Consider the following 21,647-nt stretch of genomic DNA (forward strand, 5'->3'; position numbering starts at 1 on the left):
TTTTCCTTTCTGTAAGGTTCATCCTTGTATAGCGCTCATTAATTGTAACCCTTAATCAGAAGTTACTGTCCAAGTTTCAGTATATTTAATTACAGACTGCCATAGGAGCTTGTGAGTAAAGTTGCTGTGGTAAAACGTAAGAGAGAGGATTTTTAGCAGCTGTCTTGAAAGCCATTAGAAGCTTTAGCCATTTAGCCTGAATTAGAATTCTAGCCATTAGCTAGAATTAAGAACAAGAAAACAAACTGAAGAGGGAGAGAGAACAGAACTCAGAAAGGTGCTGTCTGCATATTGAAGATAAACCTGTTGTCTTTTCTGGATAAATAGGGTAAGGGGAGCTCAGGGAAAATGGGAAGAAAGCAAAACTAGAAGGTGTAGTACGGGTGAAGGCAAGTCAAAAGAGCGCTTAAAATAAAAACAGGGAAGGTATAGTTTAGCATGAGGTTGAGGTTTTTAGGTTGTTTTCCTTAAGAAATCCCACCTCTTGAGGCAGCTAAGACTGGATAATAATCCAGGTATCTTGCTGTAAGTTACATTTCTTTAAAGAAATTCATAGGCATCTGAACCAGGTTTATCTGTTCCTGGCATGATTTTGTGAATGAACTGGTTTATGAGTGTTAGTTAGCATACATCCTTTACAGAAGGGCATCAGTATGTGAAAAGTGAGAATTTTTTTCCCCGTTGTTTTGGTTCTTTGATATTTTTTTGTCTCAGTCTTGCTGAACTTAGCTTGCTACATGTAATCAGCTAAAATGTTTTGGGCCATATGTATGCAGAGAAACACAGTGCTCTTTTAGATGCCATTTGTTGGTTAATCTTCTGTGAAATAGGATTGCATTTTCACATCAATAATGGAAAGAAAACAAGTCTGTTACTTCTAAATATGCAACATGTATATAAAAATTAGTGTTGACTGTTCTGATTTTGTGTATGTGTGTGTTTCTAACCATTTTTTTTCCTAAAGGTATTACAGGAGAAACTATGTTCTTCTGTTTTGGGTTTACAAAAAAAAAAAAAAAAAAAAAAGTAAGTAATAACAGTACATTGTTCTTCTGAGGAACCTCTCCTATGCATTTCTTACTGAGGTAAAGTTATAAATTTGAAAGTAAACAATGCCTGTTTCTTATACAATTACAGTTGATAAACCAGAGATGGGATAGTAATTGTATTTACATACTTCCATTCTTCAGATACTTTTACTTCCTGAATCATGCTTTACAGCACTGCTTTAGCCCCTTCTGCTTGTGCATAGACATCAGATAATTAGCTTTGGAGCAGATTACCTATCTTTGTCCTGTTGTCTTCTCTCTTAGATTGCAGTTTTGAATTGGGCTTTCTGGTGAAAGTTTTTAGACCTAGTGTAATTCCATTGCCTCTTAGGGGAAGGCTGTAGTACTATGTTAAAGATTGGCAGGAAAATGGACACTCGAATTCATAACTCTTGAGGTTTTTTCCCCCCTTGGGGGGCAGGAGGGTAAGGAGGAATATCGCAATTACTAAAACAAGTTCTAGCTCTTTTCTTAGATTCTCGCTCACTTCAGTTGCAGATTTCTCTTCTATGTTACCAGTCATACTACCAATTCTGCTTTGTGTACAGTCAACACTACATATGATCTATTGTGAAACTTAGTTTCTAAGTATCTGCATGACAGTAATATTCATTTCTTTCGTCATCTGCAAAAAATGCCCCCTTTTAAAGTGTCTTTTTGTAAGTTTTACTGATTTGACAGAATAAAGGTGGACTTCAGGTAAATTTTGTAGACTTTGATATAATTTGAAAAAGTTTTGGAATCACAGTGACAGTGACTGAAGGGAAAAATTTCATCTTTCACAGAGAAAGATTAGGAAGGTTCTTGGAGATCAGTGTTTGTATTAGGTGAAGGTGATTCCTGCTGTTGAACATAAGTGTTCCAGTTCCTAGGTTGTCTATGCATATTCTTTTAATATCTAGATACAGATGCTCTCTAATATGCATTAACCTTGTGATAAAATACATCTTTATTTACATTTATTTTACAATTAAATATCAGAAACTGTAGGGACTTGCAAGATCTACTTTGTATCCCACCATTGTTTGAGTCTCTACTACATTTTTGCTTTTGTTACTCTTCCTGTTGCTTTCTATCTGCCAGCAGCGAGCTCTGCTTTGCGTTCAAGACTCTGCATTTCATGGCAAAAATGGTATATTGAGAAAGTAAAAACTCACCAAAAAATGGAGTCATGCACCAAACAGAGACATGCACACAGACTTTTAAAATGACATGTATTTAAGTTACACAGTTATATAAATATTTATTTACAGATGTATGCCTTATCAGTAGTTCTGTAAGGAGCGCTTACATTTGGAAATGGGAATCTAGTTTTTGGATAACCTTGTCTTTGAAAATACTGCAGTAAATGGTGCGTTCCCTAGAAGGGCTGTCTCCCCCTGTGCAAATAATTTCATAGAATTGTAAGCTTATGGTTATGATTGTGTTCAATTGACCTAGGAGGCACCAAACAGAACTAGTAGGAGACCATGCCACAGGAATATTGTTGGTGCTAAATGTTTACGAAGGTTCAAGGGGAGACTGGGAAAGTACTTGAAAGAGAGATCCTTGGGTACCTAGTAAGTAGACAGAATCTGGCACAAGAAATCACCTGAGGTACTTGGAGGCCAAGTGACTATTCATAGCCACCGTACTTTTTGGGTCGATATGTGTATTCAGTGCTTTATTTAAAAGTTTATAGAGTGTGACAATCACTAAACAGGCTGCTTTCAGCAACAAGATCTGTCCATCGCCCCAGGCTGGGTGCCTGGGCTAAGTGGACTTGTGGTTAAACCCAGCATGGCTGGTTTTGTACAACGTGGGCTACAGTAACTATGGAAATGTTAGTGAGAAGGTCTGAAGAGCAGCAACATAGAGCTTATATAACTTAAGTCATAAGCTAATGCTGGGAATTCTGTTCCTACTGAGTCTTTTTTGGGGGGAAGGGACATGTAATTGCATAGGAATTCTCCTAGATGCTCAGAGTGAATGTGTCTGCTGTTCTTCACCATGGTTTTCCATTTTTCCTCTGTTACTTGCCTCTAATACAGATGTAGTTAGACAGCCAGTTACAAAATCAGACTTGACAGTCTTCTGGTCTCACAACTGCTCACAAAACCAAATAGGAATTACAGAAAGCAGTACTAATCAATTTTTGAACTACCATTTCAACATGTAGGGCTAACAGCAGAAACACGAGAGCAGTTTACTGGCCAAGGAAGAAAGCAACATCATGATTAATGCCAAGTTTCTAGAGCGAAAAGTTCTGTTTCTGCAGCCATTGATGGCACTTAGCAAGGAAGACTTGCTACTATGACAGCCAGGTGAGCAGACAGACCTTTCCTTTCCTGTCCTGTCCACAGCTCTGCATTTTATTTAGAAAGAGAACCTTGCCCAGGTTTGTCTCTAGTAAGCTAGTACTCATCAGATCACTGAATCTCATAAGCAGTATTGTTCTACCAGGTAGGTGGACTGATCAGCTCCTGGCATCCTGCTTCAAAGGCATTTTGTTCTTATTTACTACAAAGGAACATGCTGGACCAGTGTATACTTTACTCAATGTTAAGCAGGACTGACACCCCAAGGCTAGTTTTGTTTTTCCTAGAGCCAGCTGGGTTTTTGGCTTTGCAGTTCAAAAGAGAATTTCTTGCTGAGTTTCATCTCTGAGGGATGTGTGGCTTAGAAGGACTCTGAGGAGAATGGTAGTGAGAAGGTCTGCCCACATGGCCAGTGTGTTGGCTTAGCAGTCAAGGAACATTTTTGGTTCTTCATTGGCTTCTACACTTGGATGATGTGGGGCATATCACTGTGCTCGTGTTGCCCGTTTTATAAAATAGCATCTCACTGATTAGCTGGCTGGTCTTTGGGTATGGTAACAAAGTATAGGGTTCTTCGCACTTGAGCTTCCAGTTCTGCATTGAAGTCCTGTTACACTGTGAATGTGTTAGGATTCATGAGTATGTTAGGGTTTATGAATGTTTTGCAGTGTTGTCATGAGTATGTTAGGGTTTATGAATGTTTTGCAGTGTTGTCACTCTTTCTTGTCTGTTCTGTTCATTAGCCTCTGATAAAAGCTGAGGTACTCTTGTTACTTGTATGCAGCATGTAAAGCTTTTGAGCATTAAGGATGGGAAGGAAATGTCCAACCGTTAGATCACTGGTTTTCCTCACTCAAAAACCTGTAGCTCTAATGGTGGAATAGTGAGGTTGCTAGAGAAGGGCATTGTTTTCTGAGCCAAAATGAAAGAGTTTAAATTAGAAATGTAGTTTGCAGGGGATCTTCAAAGACCACGGTAAGAAATTCTTGTCCTGGTTATGCCTTGGGATATTACTGGAATGCATTTGAATTATTATTTTACTCTTTTTGACATTGCTCCAAGAACATCTTTTGACATTAAGCAAACAAATCTGTCCTTCCCCTCCTCTCACCCCCCAGCTTTAGACAACAAATTCTTCAACAGGAGCATGACTTTAGGACAAAATGACAGGCAAAGAGTTAATGTAGTTTAAAAATGGATTTAGTAGGTACTTCGGGCATTTATCAGATACAGACACATTTTTGTGCGTATATCTGAATCTCATGTGTGAAATTATGATGTTTGTGCATATTTAATGTATCTCACATTGTACAGAATGGTCTGTTAGTCCAAGTCTAGCAGCCAGATGGCTTTTGCTAGTGTATTACCATATTATACTGAGGAAGAGTGGAAGGAGAGGTTGAAATATGATGTGGCTTCCTGCAGCAGGTCTTGTTCTAATTTCTTTTACATTCTTACCATTTGTAGTGGATCTTTTGCTATACCATCTTAGGACTGTACTTAAATCTAAAGAAATACAGGCATGATCTTCCTGTATCTAATTCAGATATTTTTAAAAGTCTGTATCTATGTTAGTATAAGAATTCAAAAACATATATTTGTAAAGCATCTGCCAGATAAGATGAGATGAATGTAACTTCAAGAATAGTGTTCAGTCTAAGCAAAATACAGATGAATGTACATGATCATATAGAGGTGGGAGTGAGTGGTTTATGAACTGTATAGCGATGAAAGGTGGTTTTCTCGAGAGCTGCTATTTGGAACATAAGGGAAACACACCTCAGGACTCTGTGTTCAGCCATTGGCTATGGACTCCAGAACACCCTCACCTACCTCCCTTTTACCATTTCCTACATGTAGGTTTCCCTGCCTCTGCCTTCCTGCTCATAGAGGCGTAGCACTGTTGTTTGTAGCACTGTGTCTCTATGTCTGCTCCTGGTGTTTTCTTACCTTTGCTTTCTCATTGCCTGTTTGCCTCCTGTTCTTCAGATTTGTGGTTTTGCTTGCTTAAGCCTTTAATGCTTTCACAGAAAGTTATGGTATGAGGTAAAGGGAAAATTAGTTTTGTCACTTTTTAAAATTGTTTGTGAAAGAGGAATATTTCAGGATCTCATCAGTGTTACCTTGTTGCTGCTGCTGGTCCTTAATCACTAGATGAACTTTCCCATGAGAGGTAGAATACCTCTATGCTTGTTCTTTTTCCTGGTGCTCATGCTGGTTTCATTCTGGCAGGCTTGACTTATTGCTGGTTTTGTACTATAATGCTATAGCAAAAGGGAGTGTCAAAAGCATATGTAAGGATGCAAACAAATTATAAAATTAAACTCCAAATCCTAAATCAAAATGATAGAAGTGTTTTCTGTTCTTTGATTTCCCACCCACCACTTCCTTGCCCTTATCCCAGAAATGTTAGACATGAGCTTGAAACTCTTCTGTTTCATGTACTGTTATATATGTAAAATGTTGGAATTTTTTTTAGATCAATTTCAGCTGGAGCAAACAAGAGCCCGCCATCAACTCCTTCCTTCTATATTGCAGGCCCACTCCCCGATGGATGGGAACAAGCTATGACCCAGGATGGAGAAATTTACTACATAAACCATAAGAACAAGACCACATCTTGGCTAGACCCAAGGCTTGACCCACGCTTTGGTAAAAGTTCATCTCGCTTCAGAATTTTTGATTCGCTTCAGTTCACTCAGCTTTAATTTTGCAGGCATATTTTGAAAACTTTTTATAGTAGGATTAAAATATATTTCAATTTGAATTATAGAGACCTTATTGACATAATTATTTTTAAAAAAAGATAAAAAGGATTAGCATATATCCTTTAGGAGTGTATGTCACCAGAGTTTCTAATGGTAGGGGTTGGTATTTTGCCATATGATCCATACAGTTCCCAAAGTTGGTGGCATTCAGAAATTACTTACCTACAGACAGTTTCAGCCAAGCTCACTCTTCCCTTTAAAATTGCAAAAATTACCACAGAAGAATCTTTTAATTCCCAAACAAATACTTACGTTCCTTTGCGCTATCTTAAAGAAGGCATTGTCAAATAATAATTTATGCTGTTTAAATACACTTGAAACGTATACCAGCTTATAATTCCAGCTTGTCACAGTGATGATCATGACAAAACTTTCTGGTTTAAACAATATGGAGAGAAATGATTAGTTTTGTTTTTTCTACTTTAATAATCTTTTTGTGGGGTAAAGAGTATGTAATATTGGAAATAGAAATAGTAACTTAAATTAGGGAGCACAAGGTCTAGATGTAAAAATTCAACAAAATAGAACTGATAACTCATTTTTTGTAATGTTCTTGATCTATATGAAGAGCAGAGCTGCAAACATTTCAATAAAATATTGGCACTGATGACTATGAATAGCAATAGCGTATATTATTAAGAGATGCTAAACTAGTTTCTCAGATTGTCTAAGTGATTGTTCTGATGTATTTAAGGTGGTATTACAACTTTAGGCTTTGTATAAAGCCATGACCTGTGTGTGTAAGCTTTATTAGCTGTATTAATTTGCCCTTGATTTGTTTTCCCAATAACTTACTATTTTCAACTTCTTCGGATTTTAGTTATTTTTCCAGAGCCATGGAAAAAACAGTAGGGGTAAAAAAAAGAAGAGATCATTGTGGTTTTCAGGCTTTAGTTTTGGACTCGGTGCAACTAAATGAAAACAGTGTGCAGATCACTGAGTAGGTCAGGCTAAGGGGATACAAAGCCTTTGAAGCTTTACAGGGGTTGACCTAACAACAACTGTGGGCCCCTTTTGGGAGAGGCATTAACTCCATGAATGCCGTATAAACACAGAGCTACAAAACTCAACAGTCACTGTTCTGTTTTGTTTTTCTGAAATGGCTGTTAGAAATTTCAGCATTTTTGTTTTGTAGGCTTGAGTGCTTACTTTAGACATCCGTTTGGTCTTACGGAGAACACCAGATTGTCACACTTTTGTTTATAAACTGCTCACCAGTTTGTAGACAGGTTGAACCACTGTGCAACTTGAGCCCAAAGGTGGGGCATATATTGAAGGTTGTCAGCTTTGGCAAATGTCCATGCTGGCTTTAACACCAGCCAGAGTTCCAGACCTGTTTGTGTGTTGCATGAGGAGTGTATGGGTAATTTGCAACTTCACAATTACTTAATATGTGAATAAGTCTGAAAAGGAAGTGGTTATTTTGAAAATCAGTGTTGCCTTTTGCTGTTAAAAGAGGCAGGTCAATTATATTTACTTAAGTAATCTTGCAGGGTATGTATTTTTCTTTTCTTTGTATCACACTATAGTTTCCAATGATGAGCTGGAATTAAAAAGGAGTGTGGAAAAGCCTTTAATTGACAGAGGTTGTGAGTGAGATGAATCTTGTTTCTCAGAACTATTTTGTACTCCTGTAAATGCTATGGTCTAACTGTAAGGGCAAAAGCTACTCGTCTTGTGCATATTGAAACTCCATCAAATGTTAAGGCTGCGCAGTTAAACTGAAAGAAGTTAGAAATGTCCAAAAGACTGCATAAGGGTTTCTTGCTGCATAGCTTCCCTTTTTGGGCCCACTGCATATGTGTATCCCAGACAGGCTTGAGTACATGCCAAGGCTCTTTATTTTGTGGTCGGACTTTTAATCTGTTCCAGACCTTTTCAGTCAAAGAGCTCAAGTGTAACTGAAAGGGGCAGGAAAGGGAAAAAAAAAGCATGTGGGCTCTTCTGATCTAGAGTGACGGCAAATAGAGACAAGCTGCTAGCTGCTGTTGAGCTTGAAGGAGTTTTCCTTGAAATCTTAAGTTGTACGCATTGTATTATGGTTTATGTTTTTATCATTTGAGCCAAGAAAATACAAAATCTTGTTCCTGTTGCTTTCTCACTTGTGACCTCCTTAAGTCGCTCCAGTAAAGAAGAAAAAAAATCTGTTTGACAGAGCTAACTTACTGAGCCTTGCATTTATTTATCATGTGGAGATCCTCAACAAGTATGTGCTGTGACCCTAAATAGCATGTGAATGACTCAGACGTTTACCTTCCTGTGCTTAATATAGGTTGAAAATCCTGTTGGTTTTTTTCCCCCTGAGGATCACCATATTCTTTTCTATCGCTGTTTTAATATAAGGGCTTGGTTTTCACTATTTTTTGACTGCTAATGCTTTCAGAAGCAATCCTAGGTGAATTCATCTTTGTAATGTTGAAGCTTTTGATTATTACAGTGATACAAATGTTGATTGAAGATGAAGGAGAAATTAATTTCTTCCTTGATACTGCCACTTTCACCAATCTGAAGAACCACTGAAAACAATAAAGCAATTGAATGGTATGTGCAAACATAGTCTTCTGTTCCAGTATTCAGAAACAGAAGGTTTGAAGAGTCTTTGCCCTTATTGCTTCTGAATGCCTAGCTTCCAGGGAGACAGCCCTTATATCTCTGTATATTCCTCATCAGATAGAAGCTTTGCATTCATCTTTATTTTCTCTAGTAGGTGTGCATATATCTCTTTATTTATTTAAGTAGTGCTGGGAATTTTCCATTAATGTGGCTAGAAAAGGGAGAAGGAAGGAGGATCAGTTTGAAGAAATTGTTTTAGGCAGACATACCTACTGACTTAGTTGGTAAGGGGAACTTGGGTATTGCATTCATGCTTTTAAACAGAAAATTAAAGGATGCAGTTAATATGGATTCTTTCCTGGAGCAGGCTTTTAAGACTAATGTATCAGATAAGAGTCCCCGTCAGAATACCTGGCTGTGGAGTAGGCCGAGTCTAAAACCTGAGTGCTCCAAACCCGAGTTGAAGAGAAGAACTTTGTTCCAAGACTCAGATCTAACATCTTTGAAGTGGGCTTGAGGTCTTCAGCTACACCACTTAAACAGCAGTGAAGTCTTGTTGTGGCTCAGATGTTGATCCTCCAAGTCTACATATTTGACTTTAGAACAGTTTTGCATTAGGAGAATTCACAAACTTCAAAAATATCGGAAAGAACCAAGTGTGAAAGGAGGATCTTCTCATGCCAAGCACAGGCAATCATAAAAGATGACATGGGATCAAAGGAATGGGGATGGGGGGTGGTTCTTAGGCCTGTGTCAGCAGGATTCTTGTCTAGTGGAGCATCTGGTAGAAACATGCTGTCCTACCTTCTCAGTGCCTTTGCGGGCCTTGTAGAAGCGGCTTCAAATTACTCTTTTTAGAAGGTTATTTCTTTGAGGTGGTTGGACTGTCAGGTTGACCTTGTGTTTTGGACTGTTTTGTCTTTTACTAGCTTCTGCTATTGTCCATTGGTCATTCTTCACAGATCCTACTGTTTTTCTTAAGCCTTCCAGATAAGTTAGTATGTTTTCTTGATAGTCAAAGAATGTCTGAGTAGGAAACAGGTCAGCTGTGCATTCCGAGTGGCTGGAGTTGGTGAAGTAGAAGAACATCTGCTTTTTCTATAAAATTAAATTTCCTAGAACCAGTTGAAGTTTGGAATCATTCAACTTTATTGCTACAAGTTTCCAAGAACTGGCTTTTGTATCGAATACCATTAAAGGGATTTTAACTGTTATTTAAGTTTGCAGATGATAGGACTTGGTTTTGAAATGCAACTTAAAATAATTTGCCCTTTGAGGATACTTAATTTGTTAAATTCTAAGATGTGATGGTGAACTCAAAGTGGGAAAATACCAGAAACTGGCAGTTGATTTCTGTGTCTGTATTGGGTTAATGTAAGTCTTGTGTTTAAACAATAATACTCCATTAGCGTAGTCAGACATGTCTGTCTGCAGGAATTGGAATAAAGCAAGATACTGTTTCAGTTTTCTTGTTATTTTATTCCAGACTTTAGTTTTATAGGTTTGTTACTAGAGATCATACCAGTGTTACAGACACCCAGTCTTTTTCCTTCTGTTCTTTCAAGTGTTGGAGCTGCCATACAGGGTATGAAGCAAAAGATGTGACCTCACATTTAAATCATTGCCACAACTTTTTTTTATCACTCCCACTTAGAGATTATGTTAATGTTTTTTGAAGTTCTGTATGAATTTTGGATGAGGGGGAAGGCAAGGCAAGACAGTGTTTAATATCATTATGGAAGGTGCCACAGGGGCTCTGTGTACAGTAGCTGCTGGAGCTACGCAAGTAGGAAAAGGAATAAAAGTGATGATAAAAGCAAACCTCATGAAGTTCAACAAGGCCAAGTGCAAGGTCCTGCACATGGGTCAGGGCAATCTCAAGCACAAATACAGACTGGGTGATGAGTGGATTGAGGGCAGCCCTGAGGAGAAGGACTTGGCGGTGTTGTTTGATTAAAAGATCAACATGACCTGGCAACATGCACTTGTAGCCCAGAAAGCCAACCATATCCTGGGCTGCATGAAAAGAAGTGTGACCAGCAGGTCGAGGGAGGTGATTCTGCCCCTCTACTCCGCGCTGGTGAGACCCCACCTTGGAGTACTACATTCAGCTCTGGGGCCCCCAACATAAGAAGGACATGGACCTGTTGGAGCGAGTCCAGAGGAGGGCCACGAAGATAATCAGAGGGCTGGAACAGCTCTCCTGTGAGGACAGGCTGAGAGAGTTGGGGTTGTTCAGCCTGGAGAAGAGAAGGCTCCAAGAAAACCTTATTGCAGCCTTTCAATATATAAAGGGTGCTTATAAAACAGACGGAAAGACATTTTTTACCAAGGCCTGTAGTGACAAGACAAGCAGCAATGATTTTAAACTGAAAGAGGGTAGATTTAGATTGGACATAAGGAAAAAATTTTTTATGATGACAGTGGTGAGACACTGGAACAGGTTGCCCAGAGAAGTTGTGGATGCCCCATCCCTGGAAGTGTTCAAGTCCAGGTTGGATGGGGCTCTGAGCAGCCTGGTCTAGTGAAAGATGTCCCTGCCCATGGCAGGGGGGTTGGAACTAGATGATCTTTAAGGTCCCTTCCAAGCGAAACCATTCTATGATTCTGTGATAACAGTAGGAGTATAGAGAATGCACACCAGAGTTTTCTGCTTCCTTCTTTTGTAATGTAAGAACATTATACCTTTGAAACAATGAAAAGGGCTTGTTCAGAAATACTGAAGTAAAATGCACCTGTAGATTTCATTGAAACATGTATTTATCATTTCAATTTAAAAAAACCAAAACAACCAAAACCAACTGCACAACAGACTTAAAATGTACTTAAAAGCTTAAGCTTCAGAGCATCTGCTAATTTTTAAGTATTAGAAATTAAAAGAAAGTATTCCATAGTGTTGCTTCCTTATACCTTACCTCTCTGGCACTTTGTTTAATATGTGTTTCTTCACATGAGTTTTTAGGAGCCTTGCCAGAGGCAAATTTGTGGACAAGATAGAACTAGAACCCTAGACTGGAAAACTTTTTTTTTGGCCTTCGTGTGGTCAAAAAAAAAGCCCAGACCTTATGTCTGGTCACAGTGGCATTTCAGATTTTTTTAAGTTCAAGATCTGCCTTCCATTTGTGCACAAAAGCAGAGCATGAGCCACAGTTGGTTTTGATCTGCGAATGCAATGGCATAATCTCTTTACATGCTCTCTAAAACAAAGTGGATTTGACTCATGTGAAAGGTCTATTGGTATTAGATTTTTCACTTCCCTATCTCTGTTTTTTCAGAACAATTTCAGGAGGTCACTTAGGATGGGGAAAAGACTTCTGTATTTTGGTATGTGTGTCAGAGAATGTGTACAGATGGAGCAGCATCAGTTTTCAGTGAACCAGTGACTTGTGTCAAAGTGAGCTCGTTGCGAATCTGCAGAGGCAGATGAAATTTCACTGGTAAGCATCCCTTTGTAATAGGGGATGCTGCTCTTACAGTAGGGACAATAAATGCTTCTTAGTTGTTCATCATCATAACAGAAAGTGAAATCTTGTTTTGTTCAAAAGCAGCATGTATTTAGACCTGAAGAAATCTTTAAATGTCTCCACAAGTATTGTGTAAGGATGCAGTTATCTCCTTTATGTAGAATACTTGTATACTAATAAAAAGGGAAAAAACCCCCACTTTTATTAAGGATTTGTCAGAGCAGTAGGTTTATGTAAGTTTGTACCTGTTTGGGGTTTGTTTTGTTTTCAGAATAATTTAATCCTGTTTGAGAAAGGAGGTTTGTTGGTAATGGTGTCTTTATGCCAGTAAAAATAATGCGTACTTCCAGTGTTGTGCTAGAACAGCTGTGACAGTGAAAGAAAACTGCACTCCTAATAGGGTCATTTTTTCCACCATATCCTTCCAACACCGCAGTTTGCACGTCTCTGTTAATGAGCATACTATGTTAAAAACTGAAGGTGCATCGTTTTGAACACATCATTCATTATCTGTAATCTAAATATATGTATACACACACACAATAATTATATACCGTATATCTAATCATATATAATCTAAAATTCAAAGAAGCGTCAGCTTTTTTCCTCCTTAAATTCAATCTGTCGAAACATGATTTCAGTTCCTTATATACAGAAAACATTTTTTCTCCATTTCTTAACAGTATACTGTTGATTTTTATTTTTTTAATTACAGTAGTTTTTACTGCATTTTGTAATTCATGTTTAATCATTTCTGATGGGTTTATGACAGAGATTAAAAAAAAGATGCAGATGTGCACCTACATATACACAAGGTTTCTTACCCTCCAATAAATTGAAGGAAACTTGCATTTAAAATAAAAAAAAAAAAAAGGGGACGACATTGTTTTATAATTAGTTATACAGAAGCTTGTCTTTTGGCCTAATTAACCCAGGAAGTACTATGTGGTGATTAAGCAGTGAAACTCTGTTTGCAGCTAATACCTTAATGTGGACTCTTTGCTGATTAAACTTTGGTCTAAAGCACACACTAGCTTTGATTAAATATATTTTGCCAGATATTCAGTGGACGGACGTGGGGCCTTGATGAGCTGAGTCCTGCACTTCCTGTAGTCTTCAGTGTTTCATACATACAGTTTCAACTTAATGACATTAGTTGAGGTTTCTTCTTGTAATCTGTCCTATGCAGTGTGCCCTACATAGTCCTCCTGTCCTAATACTTACACTGTCAGTTGCATTCTGTATGAAGATTTTAAAATAAAGTCAAATATTTAAGAAATTATTTAGACTTCCAAAGTTGAAACTTATTTCTTTTTAAAGAATGGAAAATGTTTTGTTTTATATGCATTCACTGAGCAGAAGTTTCTTATAGCTATTTACGTTACTGCTGAATCTCATTTATATTTGCTTTTGTGGCTGGCCAGAATATTTCAGTTCTTCTGAAACTGGCATACATTGAGTTAAAGTGCTTTATAAATACTGCTGTTGACTTCTATGGGGAAAAAAGTTAGATACATGAACAACTGCAACAGCATTTTGCTCCAATTTAGTTTCCAGTGTGTTAAGAGTCTGTCTGTGGATGCTATAGAGTCTTAGTGGTGGTCAATCAATCCAGCTGTTGGACCTCTGCATTTTAGGATACAGAAGGATTTTTAAAAACAATGGCAGCTTTATCAAAGAAAACTAAGAACTCTTTAAATTAATTTATATTGTTTTAATCAGTAGGTGCCATAGTGATAGAAGAACAAAAAAAAATACTAATTTCATTTGAATACAAGTAATGGATAAATGCAGAGTAATCAATCTGTAGTTTGGACATGCTTCTGTAATAGAGAATATTTTTATTGGATATATCTTGTTTTAACGAAGAGTCCAGCTCAGGAGTGTGTGAATATTGCTTTTTACCTGACTAAGACACTAAGATTTGTTTGTACACTTAAGACAGCAAGATGAGCCCAGAGAATAGTCTGTTTCAGGTTTCCCCCTTATTCCAAGCTCCAGGATTCTCAGATTAACTGGAGTCTGAAAACAATGGAATATTTTATTGTGCTAATTTTTAGGTTGTTTTGTAACAGCAGCATTATGAAACTGCAACTGGGATTTCCTTAAAGTAATACAAGAATGCATTATAAAGAATGCAATCCAGAAAACATGACTTGTATCCTGATTAAACAAATTGTTGTACCAAGTCTCTCTAAAAAAGCCACTTGGAACAAGTTTTTATTACTTCCGAGACTCATTCTTTCAAATCCTGCTGGTAATTTTTTTTTTCTTCACAGGTCTTTTCAACTTAATCAAAGAGGATTTTTGCCTTTGTTGTAGTGCTGCAAACTAGCACCATTCAAAAACCTGGCCATAGCCAAAAATGATGCACAAAAACTGTCTGGTTTCCAAATGAAGCTGAAGGGGACAAGTACTCTTTTTTCAGTTCCCTTAACAAAAACATTGATTCTTACTCTTAAGAGCAGTAAGTTATAGTATGCTCAGATCCTGAGCTTTTTTGTTGTTGTTTGTTCAAACAAATAACGTCTTTAAATTTGAAGATTAAATTTTGTTTTAGTTTTGAAGGGTGAAATGATAAATACAAAAGAAAAAAAACATAAAACATTCAGCTGTGCCTTTTAATGATTAAGGGTGCTCTACAGCAATCTTTGCACATAATTCTCCATAGGGGAAAGGTACTGTGTCACTGAAAACTGTCCGTGCCCTGGGACGTGTGATTTAAATTGGCATAGGATCTGGGGAGAGAATTAGCCTTTTATGTTTGAGTTGTTAACAATCTGCTGGCCTTTTCTCTCTAGCACCAATGACTGGTAATCGTTTCTCTCTCTTGGTTTGTTTTTGTTTTGTTTTATTTTTCTCTTTTTCTTTTCGTTAAGGATGTAGACAGCAGTCTAAACTTTTTTCAGTAGCCGTCAAGTATTATCTCCTACAGTACAGAACAGGCATTTTGCTGTTGAGTTTGGACAGTAGAGCATTTAATGTTTAACATTTGAAGACCACTAATTCTCTGTTCTCAAAAGCATATTGCAGCTATTACAATTTACTGTATTCTGCAGATTGTGAATCTAAGCCATATTAGAGGACGGCAAGATCTTTTTTATTGTCTTAAGTTGCCCGTGTTTTTTAACTTATCTGCCCCTCCTCCTCCCTCAAATCCCCCTCTTCTAGAAACAAAGACTTGTTTGTTCCTTCTCTGCCTGTGAGGTCTTTGCAGCCTCTGCTGTGTGGGTGCAGAGCCCCTTATTTAAATGCTTTCCATAGCCATGGAAGGTAAGGAACAGGATGCATTAGAAAACTGTAAAGCCCTGACTCTAATAGATAAACGAAGCTCTTTGCCTTTGAATTCAAAGTACTTAAAAAGAGCTGTGCGTGTCAGCATCATCACAAACCCAGGAGGTATGGAAAAAATAAAGTGTGCTCATCTGAGATTGCACTGATAAGCATATTCTTTAGAGTGCAGATTTCTGCAATCATGTCCTCAGTAAAAAATGGAGAATTGAGAATTAAAAAAAAAAAAAAACACAAAACAACTAAAAACCAAACCAACCAAACAAAAAAAAAACCACAAAAAAAACTTTAAAATCCTCTGTTTTTTCCTGTCACTTGAAACAAGATGTGTTTTCCCTCTTTTCATTAAATATTGTGTTGCAAATTATAGAAAAATACATTCTTTTTTTGTTTCCCCTTGAAGATAGCACACTTGTGTAATCAGCCAAGATGGCTGAAAATCATTCAGTGTTATTAATGTTGTTTTTTTCCATTGGTTCTTCACTTGGGTATGTTGTTAAGTCAGTAAAATTCAGTTAACATTATTTTCTTTTAAAGTCCAAACTTTTAGTTCAATTTCACAGTTAAAAATAGTTCCCTTACATGAAAAACATCTCCATGGTCTGTTCTGCGGACAGTTGAAAATCTTGTCAATTTGAAGTGTTTCGCACTTCCATTCTTGAAATAATAAAATGCTCAGAAAAATCCTTTTAATGGACACCTGAATAAGAATTGAGAAACCAGATTTTTAGGTTTGGTTTCTGAAGAGTTGCCAAATCATAGAGTTAAATTTTCCCACAATATTTACTGATGAATATTAAGTATACACTGAAGTATCAATATCTTATGATATTCCTGTTTTAGATACACTTTTACTTGGAAACATTACTTTCAAAATGAATGTCAGAAGGCATTTCAGGGATCTAGGATGAGGGAATAAAATGAAAAACATCAGATAAACATGATTTGTTTCTTACAGTTTTAATTGCAAAATCAGTAGATGGGAAGAATGAAGCAAACTGCGATCAGAGAGAACAGGAGTAATACAAGCAGCTGTCAGAAAGATACAGGTATATAAAATATGAAGAATTTGGCATGAGAAGGAAATTATTTCCAAAGCTGCATATTAGTGGAAAAGAGACCTAGGGAGGTAATACTTGTATGGTACATGCAGGAAAACCAAATTCTTAACATGTTGAAGGGATGTTAGTGATATTGCACTAAAGTGCTTAACTAAGGTTAGAAACTGTTAAACTTTTATGAGGTTACCTGTAACATGACTTGGCTGTGAACTGCATGAGGCACGGACTCCAAAACCATGATTAAATAATTGGGAGACTAGACCATAAAGGCAGCCTTTTTAACCAAGAGAAAATTGACATTCTTCAGCTTTGGGTACTTAATTTTTACAAGCTAGGTAGCTTGCTTTTAACTCAGATGTGCTTCTTTCAGGTAGGTGATTGTAATTTTCTAACCTTTGTCCCTCTTTACTTTCCACTGTAATCGACCTTCCGTTTTGTTTAATAACAGGGTTTGAATCCTGGAACTTCTGAAGGGTAGCACAGACTTCTGCTTGAGTTGCAGAATTAGCTAACAGCAAGAGAAGGCTGTTGTTTTCTGTTGTCCCCTACTAACCCCTTCATTGTCTGCTTTTAAGGTGAAAAGGGTAAGATATAAAAAGCAAAAGGCATGGTCCTGGTTCCAGACTTGATAGGATTCTGGGTAAAAAGAGACAAAGGAGGAGGTATATTCCCCACTCCAGCAGTGCCATGTCTAGCTTGTCTAGAGCTGCTAGGTGGGCTGCCTTTCTTTTTGCATTGCTCTCTCTAGCTTCAACTTTGCCCTAATTTGGTAACTGTAGTTAGTCTAATTGCTGTCAGTCTTCAGCAGAGATTGCCCAGTGGAGGTCCTGGAGCTTGTAATTACAGTTCACTGCTCACATCCTTGCAGGACATCTGTTGGTGCTGTTGAAACTTTTGCTTAACGGTTTCTGGTGTCTTGGGGCATATGAACCTTCTGTGTCTGTTCAGCAGAGGAACAAGCTGTCCTGTCTCTTCCTCTTGCTGGCCTAGGGACCACAGCTCATGTTGCAAAGCTGGTTGATTGGCTCCTCCTGGTCACCTTCTTCCTGAAGTTTAGTTTTGATGGTGAAGTGGTGCTGGATGCCTCGTAAGATCAACTGCTTGATTTTAAGCTTTAATGCACAGCAGTGTCATCTTCCCACTATTTTTTTTTTCCCCTGCTGGGTCAGGATGGGACTTGGAGTTTGGAGTTGAACCTCTAGCCCTTTGTATTCACTCTGTTGTTTCTACTTGGTACTGGGATTCAGTTTCTATTCCTACTTCACCTGTTCACTTACCTTTACAGGAAGTTTCACTTTATTTGTGATCACATGTATGAAGCACTCTCACAAGTAACTGCATAAAAGATTATTTCAAATTACTTCAAGCTATTTGACACTTCATTTTATTTTGACTTGTCTCATGAAAATGTGACCCACCTGTCCATTAGACTATTGACTCTGTGCTGGGCCTATGGAATAGTTGAAAGGGTAGATAGACTAGAGAGTTGAGTCTGTAACTGTTTTTTACTTTTTTTTTTTTCTTTTCTGTTCTCATTGCAGTGAGCATATGGCATTTCTTCTTCATATGTTACCTCTCAATGGAAAGACGAGCTGTGGCAAGGGGAAAAGGGAGGAAGGCTGTGAAGCAACAGCCATTTTTACTGCTATTGTGAGATATATAAATTTAGGCTTTCTTGGAACAGAAGAAAAACACTACTGTACCTTAAGTTGAACACTGAAAAGACAGTGGAGACTGAAGGGCTTTTCAGAGAAAAGATAATACAGATTCTTTATGAAATAATTCTCCTTTCTTATGATAGTTAGAAGTGTTAGTGTTCCAGGAATCCTCTATATATGATGAAAACATTAATTCAGATTAATACAACAGATGGTTTTCTTTGCACCAAATCAGCCTGTCATCCTAAAAGAAGCTCACTCCCTTTTTTTCTTAGTTCCCATAAACCATAATCCTCATTCCCAGAAAAAAAACAAAAATCCCTACCACTCTCCTGTCACTGCTTCAGCAAATGCATTCTGCAGCGTATTGTGAATATTAACAGACTTGAGCTGTTCCAGACAGCAAGATGGAGAACTAATTCCGAAACTGAAAGCCCCTGAAAATAGTGTCCTTGTAATACATTCAGTCTTTCCCAGCCCTTTGTTTCACTATGGGAACTCCAGTGCCTCTGTCGACTAACCATATTGGCCTTGTGTGGGGAAAAAATCAGGCCTGTCAAGTAGATGCATCCCAGTCATGCATTATTTTATAAAATAAAATTGTCTTAGGTCTTTCTTTTATGGGGAAGGGCAGATGGGTTCTCATTGTGCATTAGGCATACAAAACAACACTTTTCCTTCTCCACACCCCAGAAAAGATAAATCACGTACTTCTGTGGGGTAAAAGAAAATGAAGCCCTAGCAGAATGTTTCCTATGTTGATGGCAGTATTTTTGGCTGTGTAATTCATCTGCCATTTCTGTACCAGCTCTAATTTTGCATGTCAAGACGCCCTAAATGGAGTCTGTAACACTCAAAACTTGATGTGACAAGGGTGTGAATGATAGTAGCATGACCTGTACCACATTGGGAAGAATGGTAACCTTTAACCAAATGTAGTTTGATGTAAGTGAGATGATCTGTTTTGTCATTCTATGTGTTCTCAAGTTTAATGATTCTAAGATTTCACATGAATAAGAAAAGTGATTTTGTGTTATTTGTGTCTAAATTGAGAATAGTTTATTAGGAAGAGGAGAGATCCTTCTAATTAAACTTGAAATATTTTACTACCACTTTTGAGTTTTTCACCAATTTACACATTTAACTGTTTTCAGAAGCTTTTAGAACAAGTATGTACTCTTAAACATGAGACCATTGCGTTGATTTCACAGGAATAACATGTGCGCATACATTTCACAGTCTGAACATCAGTGTAGCTGCGTGTTTCGTACTGTCATGGCTTGTAATTTTATAAAGTTTTTAATATATGCCTTCTAAGGTTAATACTTGCCTTGCATGTATTTGTTTGAATTTCATTTTTCAATGTTTATTGTTTTGGTTCCTTAGCCATGAATCAGCGAATCAGCCAAAGTGCTCCAGTGAAGCAGCCACCCCCTCTGGCTCCTCAGAGTCCCCAAGGCAGTGTGATGGGTGGAAGTAGCTCCAATCAGCAACAACAGATGAGACTTCAGCAGCTACAGATGGAGAAGGAAAGGCTGAGACTGAAGCATCAAGAACTGCTTCGGCAGGTGAGGCCACAGGTTAGACACCTACTTCCACTATTTCTTTTGTATGTTATGTTTTGTTTTGGGTAAGTTGTTGTTTCAGTGAGTCTTAAAGACCAGTGACTGTACAAAAATCTTTGAGATCTAAAAAGGTCTGCATTCATTCTGCTACTGATATCAGCTTGGTAGTGAAAACATCTGACTTACCAGACTGAAGGATTTTGCTTTCCTCCCTCGTTCTTCTCTCTAACAAAACTGTCTGAGAACAGGCTTCTTCACTATTAGGATGACATCATGGACTGTTGATCTGATTGGATATTTCTCTTGAGAATGTATTTCATATTCATTGAGTTCTGAGTCATGCAAAAAGGCAAGAAGTTGGTTCCCACAGCTGCTTTAGTTCTCACTTTTAAGTGGAGGAAGGTCTTTCACTTTTAGAACCTGTTACAGTCTGTAGGATTTCAAACTACTTTTAAAGTTTATAGAAGATATATTGAGGAGACACCTTGTTGCTAAAATCTTATCTGTTAAACGGTGGAGTGGAGCATGGAACAACTGAATCACTCGTGCTGCGTTTTGAATCTGTGGTTTTCGTATGCTGAAGGATTTCAAACTTCATAACTAGGCTGCAAACTATTCCTTTCAGTATTTTTCTACTATATGAATATAGCTGTAGCAAATGTTAAGGTGTAGGACTGGACATTGGAATCTCTGGATTTTGAATTTGGGCTTGACTTCCTTTTGACTCTAAGCCTTCTGCTTCGATTTTTCCATCTGAATGTTTTAAGAGTTACTACCATCTGTGCTACGTACTTAGGATATTCTTTGGTTTTTCGACACTGCCAGAGAAAGCACTAATCTTTTCTTTGAGGAAAACCTTCTAAAATCTTACCCTATTACCTTTTCACTTTGGGTGATGGGCCTTGTATGAGGAGAGGATAATATTTTAATGTCCTCAAAGACAGCTTTTCTCTTTCTTCATCACCTGCAGTATTCTGTCCTGGAATCTGACTCCCATTATCCCCTTTGTAGTCAAGGCCTGTTTTGTAGGAATCTTCAGCATCTCTTGGTGTAAGATGGGTCATCTTTACAGCCGTTACTTTTTATAGCACTCTAGGTAAGAATACATTGCAAAGGTGACATCAGGACTTTCTCTCTGCTTAAGCACCTGGGCTTCTGCTGTTCCTGCTTTGCAATTAATCCACCAACAAACATTTTACCCTGTGCTACCATGCTTCTAGGTAGGGCTTCTAATTGTCTTCTTGCCTCAGTTGTCATTAAGAACCTGACTAACTTTGGACCAGGTGACAGCCAATTCCCTTCACGTTGTTCTCCCTGGTTGTTAAGCTTACCTGTCAAATACGCATCCTTGGTAAATCTGTCAGTTTTGTTTCACTGTGTCGTGATTTTCATAGTTTCTTAACTCCCTTATCCTGTCTCATCTGGCCTGTCTTGGGGGCTTGATACTACAAGATGGTGTTTATAAGACAGCCTGCATAGGCAAACCATGCAGCTAAAGTAATTTTTATCCATCTTATTTTTACTCTTAGGCATTGCGGAATATCAATCCCAGCACAGCAAATTCTCCAAAACATCAGGTAGGCTCTTAACTGATGTTTCAGCATAATTAGAAAAATGAAAGCATTAAATTAGGCTAGCAGGGGAACTTTTTGCTACATGAAGGCATTCTGAAAAAGAAAAACAAACAAAACAAGCTCTGCCATACCCATTTTTAAACCACTTCTCTGGTCACGACCCTAACGTTGTTTTTAAGAGTGCTGCATTACCACAACTTTATATCAATATTTAAAAGCAAATGAGGAATTCATTGCGCATTTTTCTGCATTGAAAACAACCTTCTTGTTTAGCATTCTTGAGGATACTGCTGTTCCAGTCCTGATGTCATCAAGATGTGTATTTAAAGCAAACCTCCTATTATATCTAAGGTAGTAGTTTGTGACT

The 21,647-nt window shown here is 37.8% G+C and overlaps 1 protein-coding gene across 8 annotated transcripts in view; it reads left to right on the forward strand.

The window, feature by feature from the left end:
• The window catches only part of YAP1 (Yes1 associated transcriptional regulator), a 96,784-nt gene that overhangs the window by 54,042 nt on the left and 21,095 nt on the right, over positions 1-21,647 (forward strand). The window contains exons 4-6 of one of the 8 annotated variants that reach the window (XM_052812600.1): positions 5,885-5,998; positions 19,528-19,721; positions 21,236-21,283. In XM_052812600.1, coding sequence (XP_052668560.1) covers positions 5,885-5,998; positions 19,528-19,721; positions 21,236-21,283 — 356 coding nt within the window. The remainder of the gene's footprint in view (positions 1-5,884; positions 5,999-19,527; positions 19,722-21,235; positions 21,284-21,647) is intronic. The other 7 variants (XM_052812601.1, XM_052812604.1, XM_052812605.1 and 4 more) reach the window with 7 other exon arrangements.

The sequence above is a fragment of the Harpia harpyja genome, chromosome 17 (genome assembly GCF_026419915.1).
Source record: "Harpia harpyja isolate bHarHar1 chromosome 17, bHarHar1 primary haplotype, whole genome shotgun sequence".
NCBI classification, from domain to species: Eukaryota; Metazoa; Chordata; class Aves; order Accipitriformes; family Accipitridae; genus Harpia; species Harpia harpyja.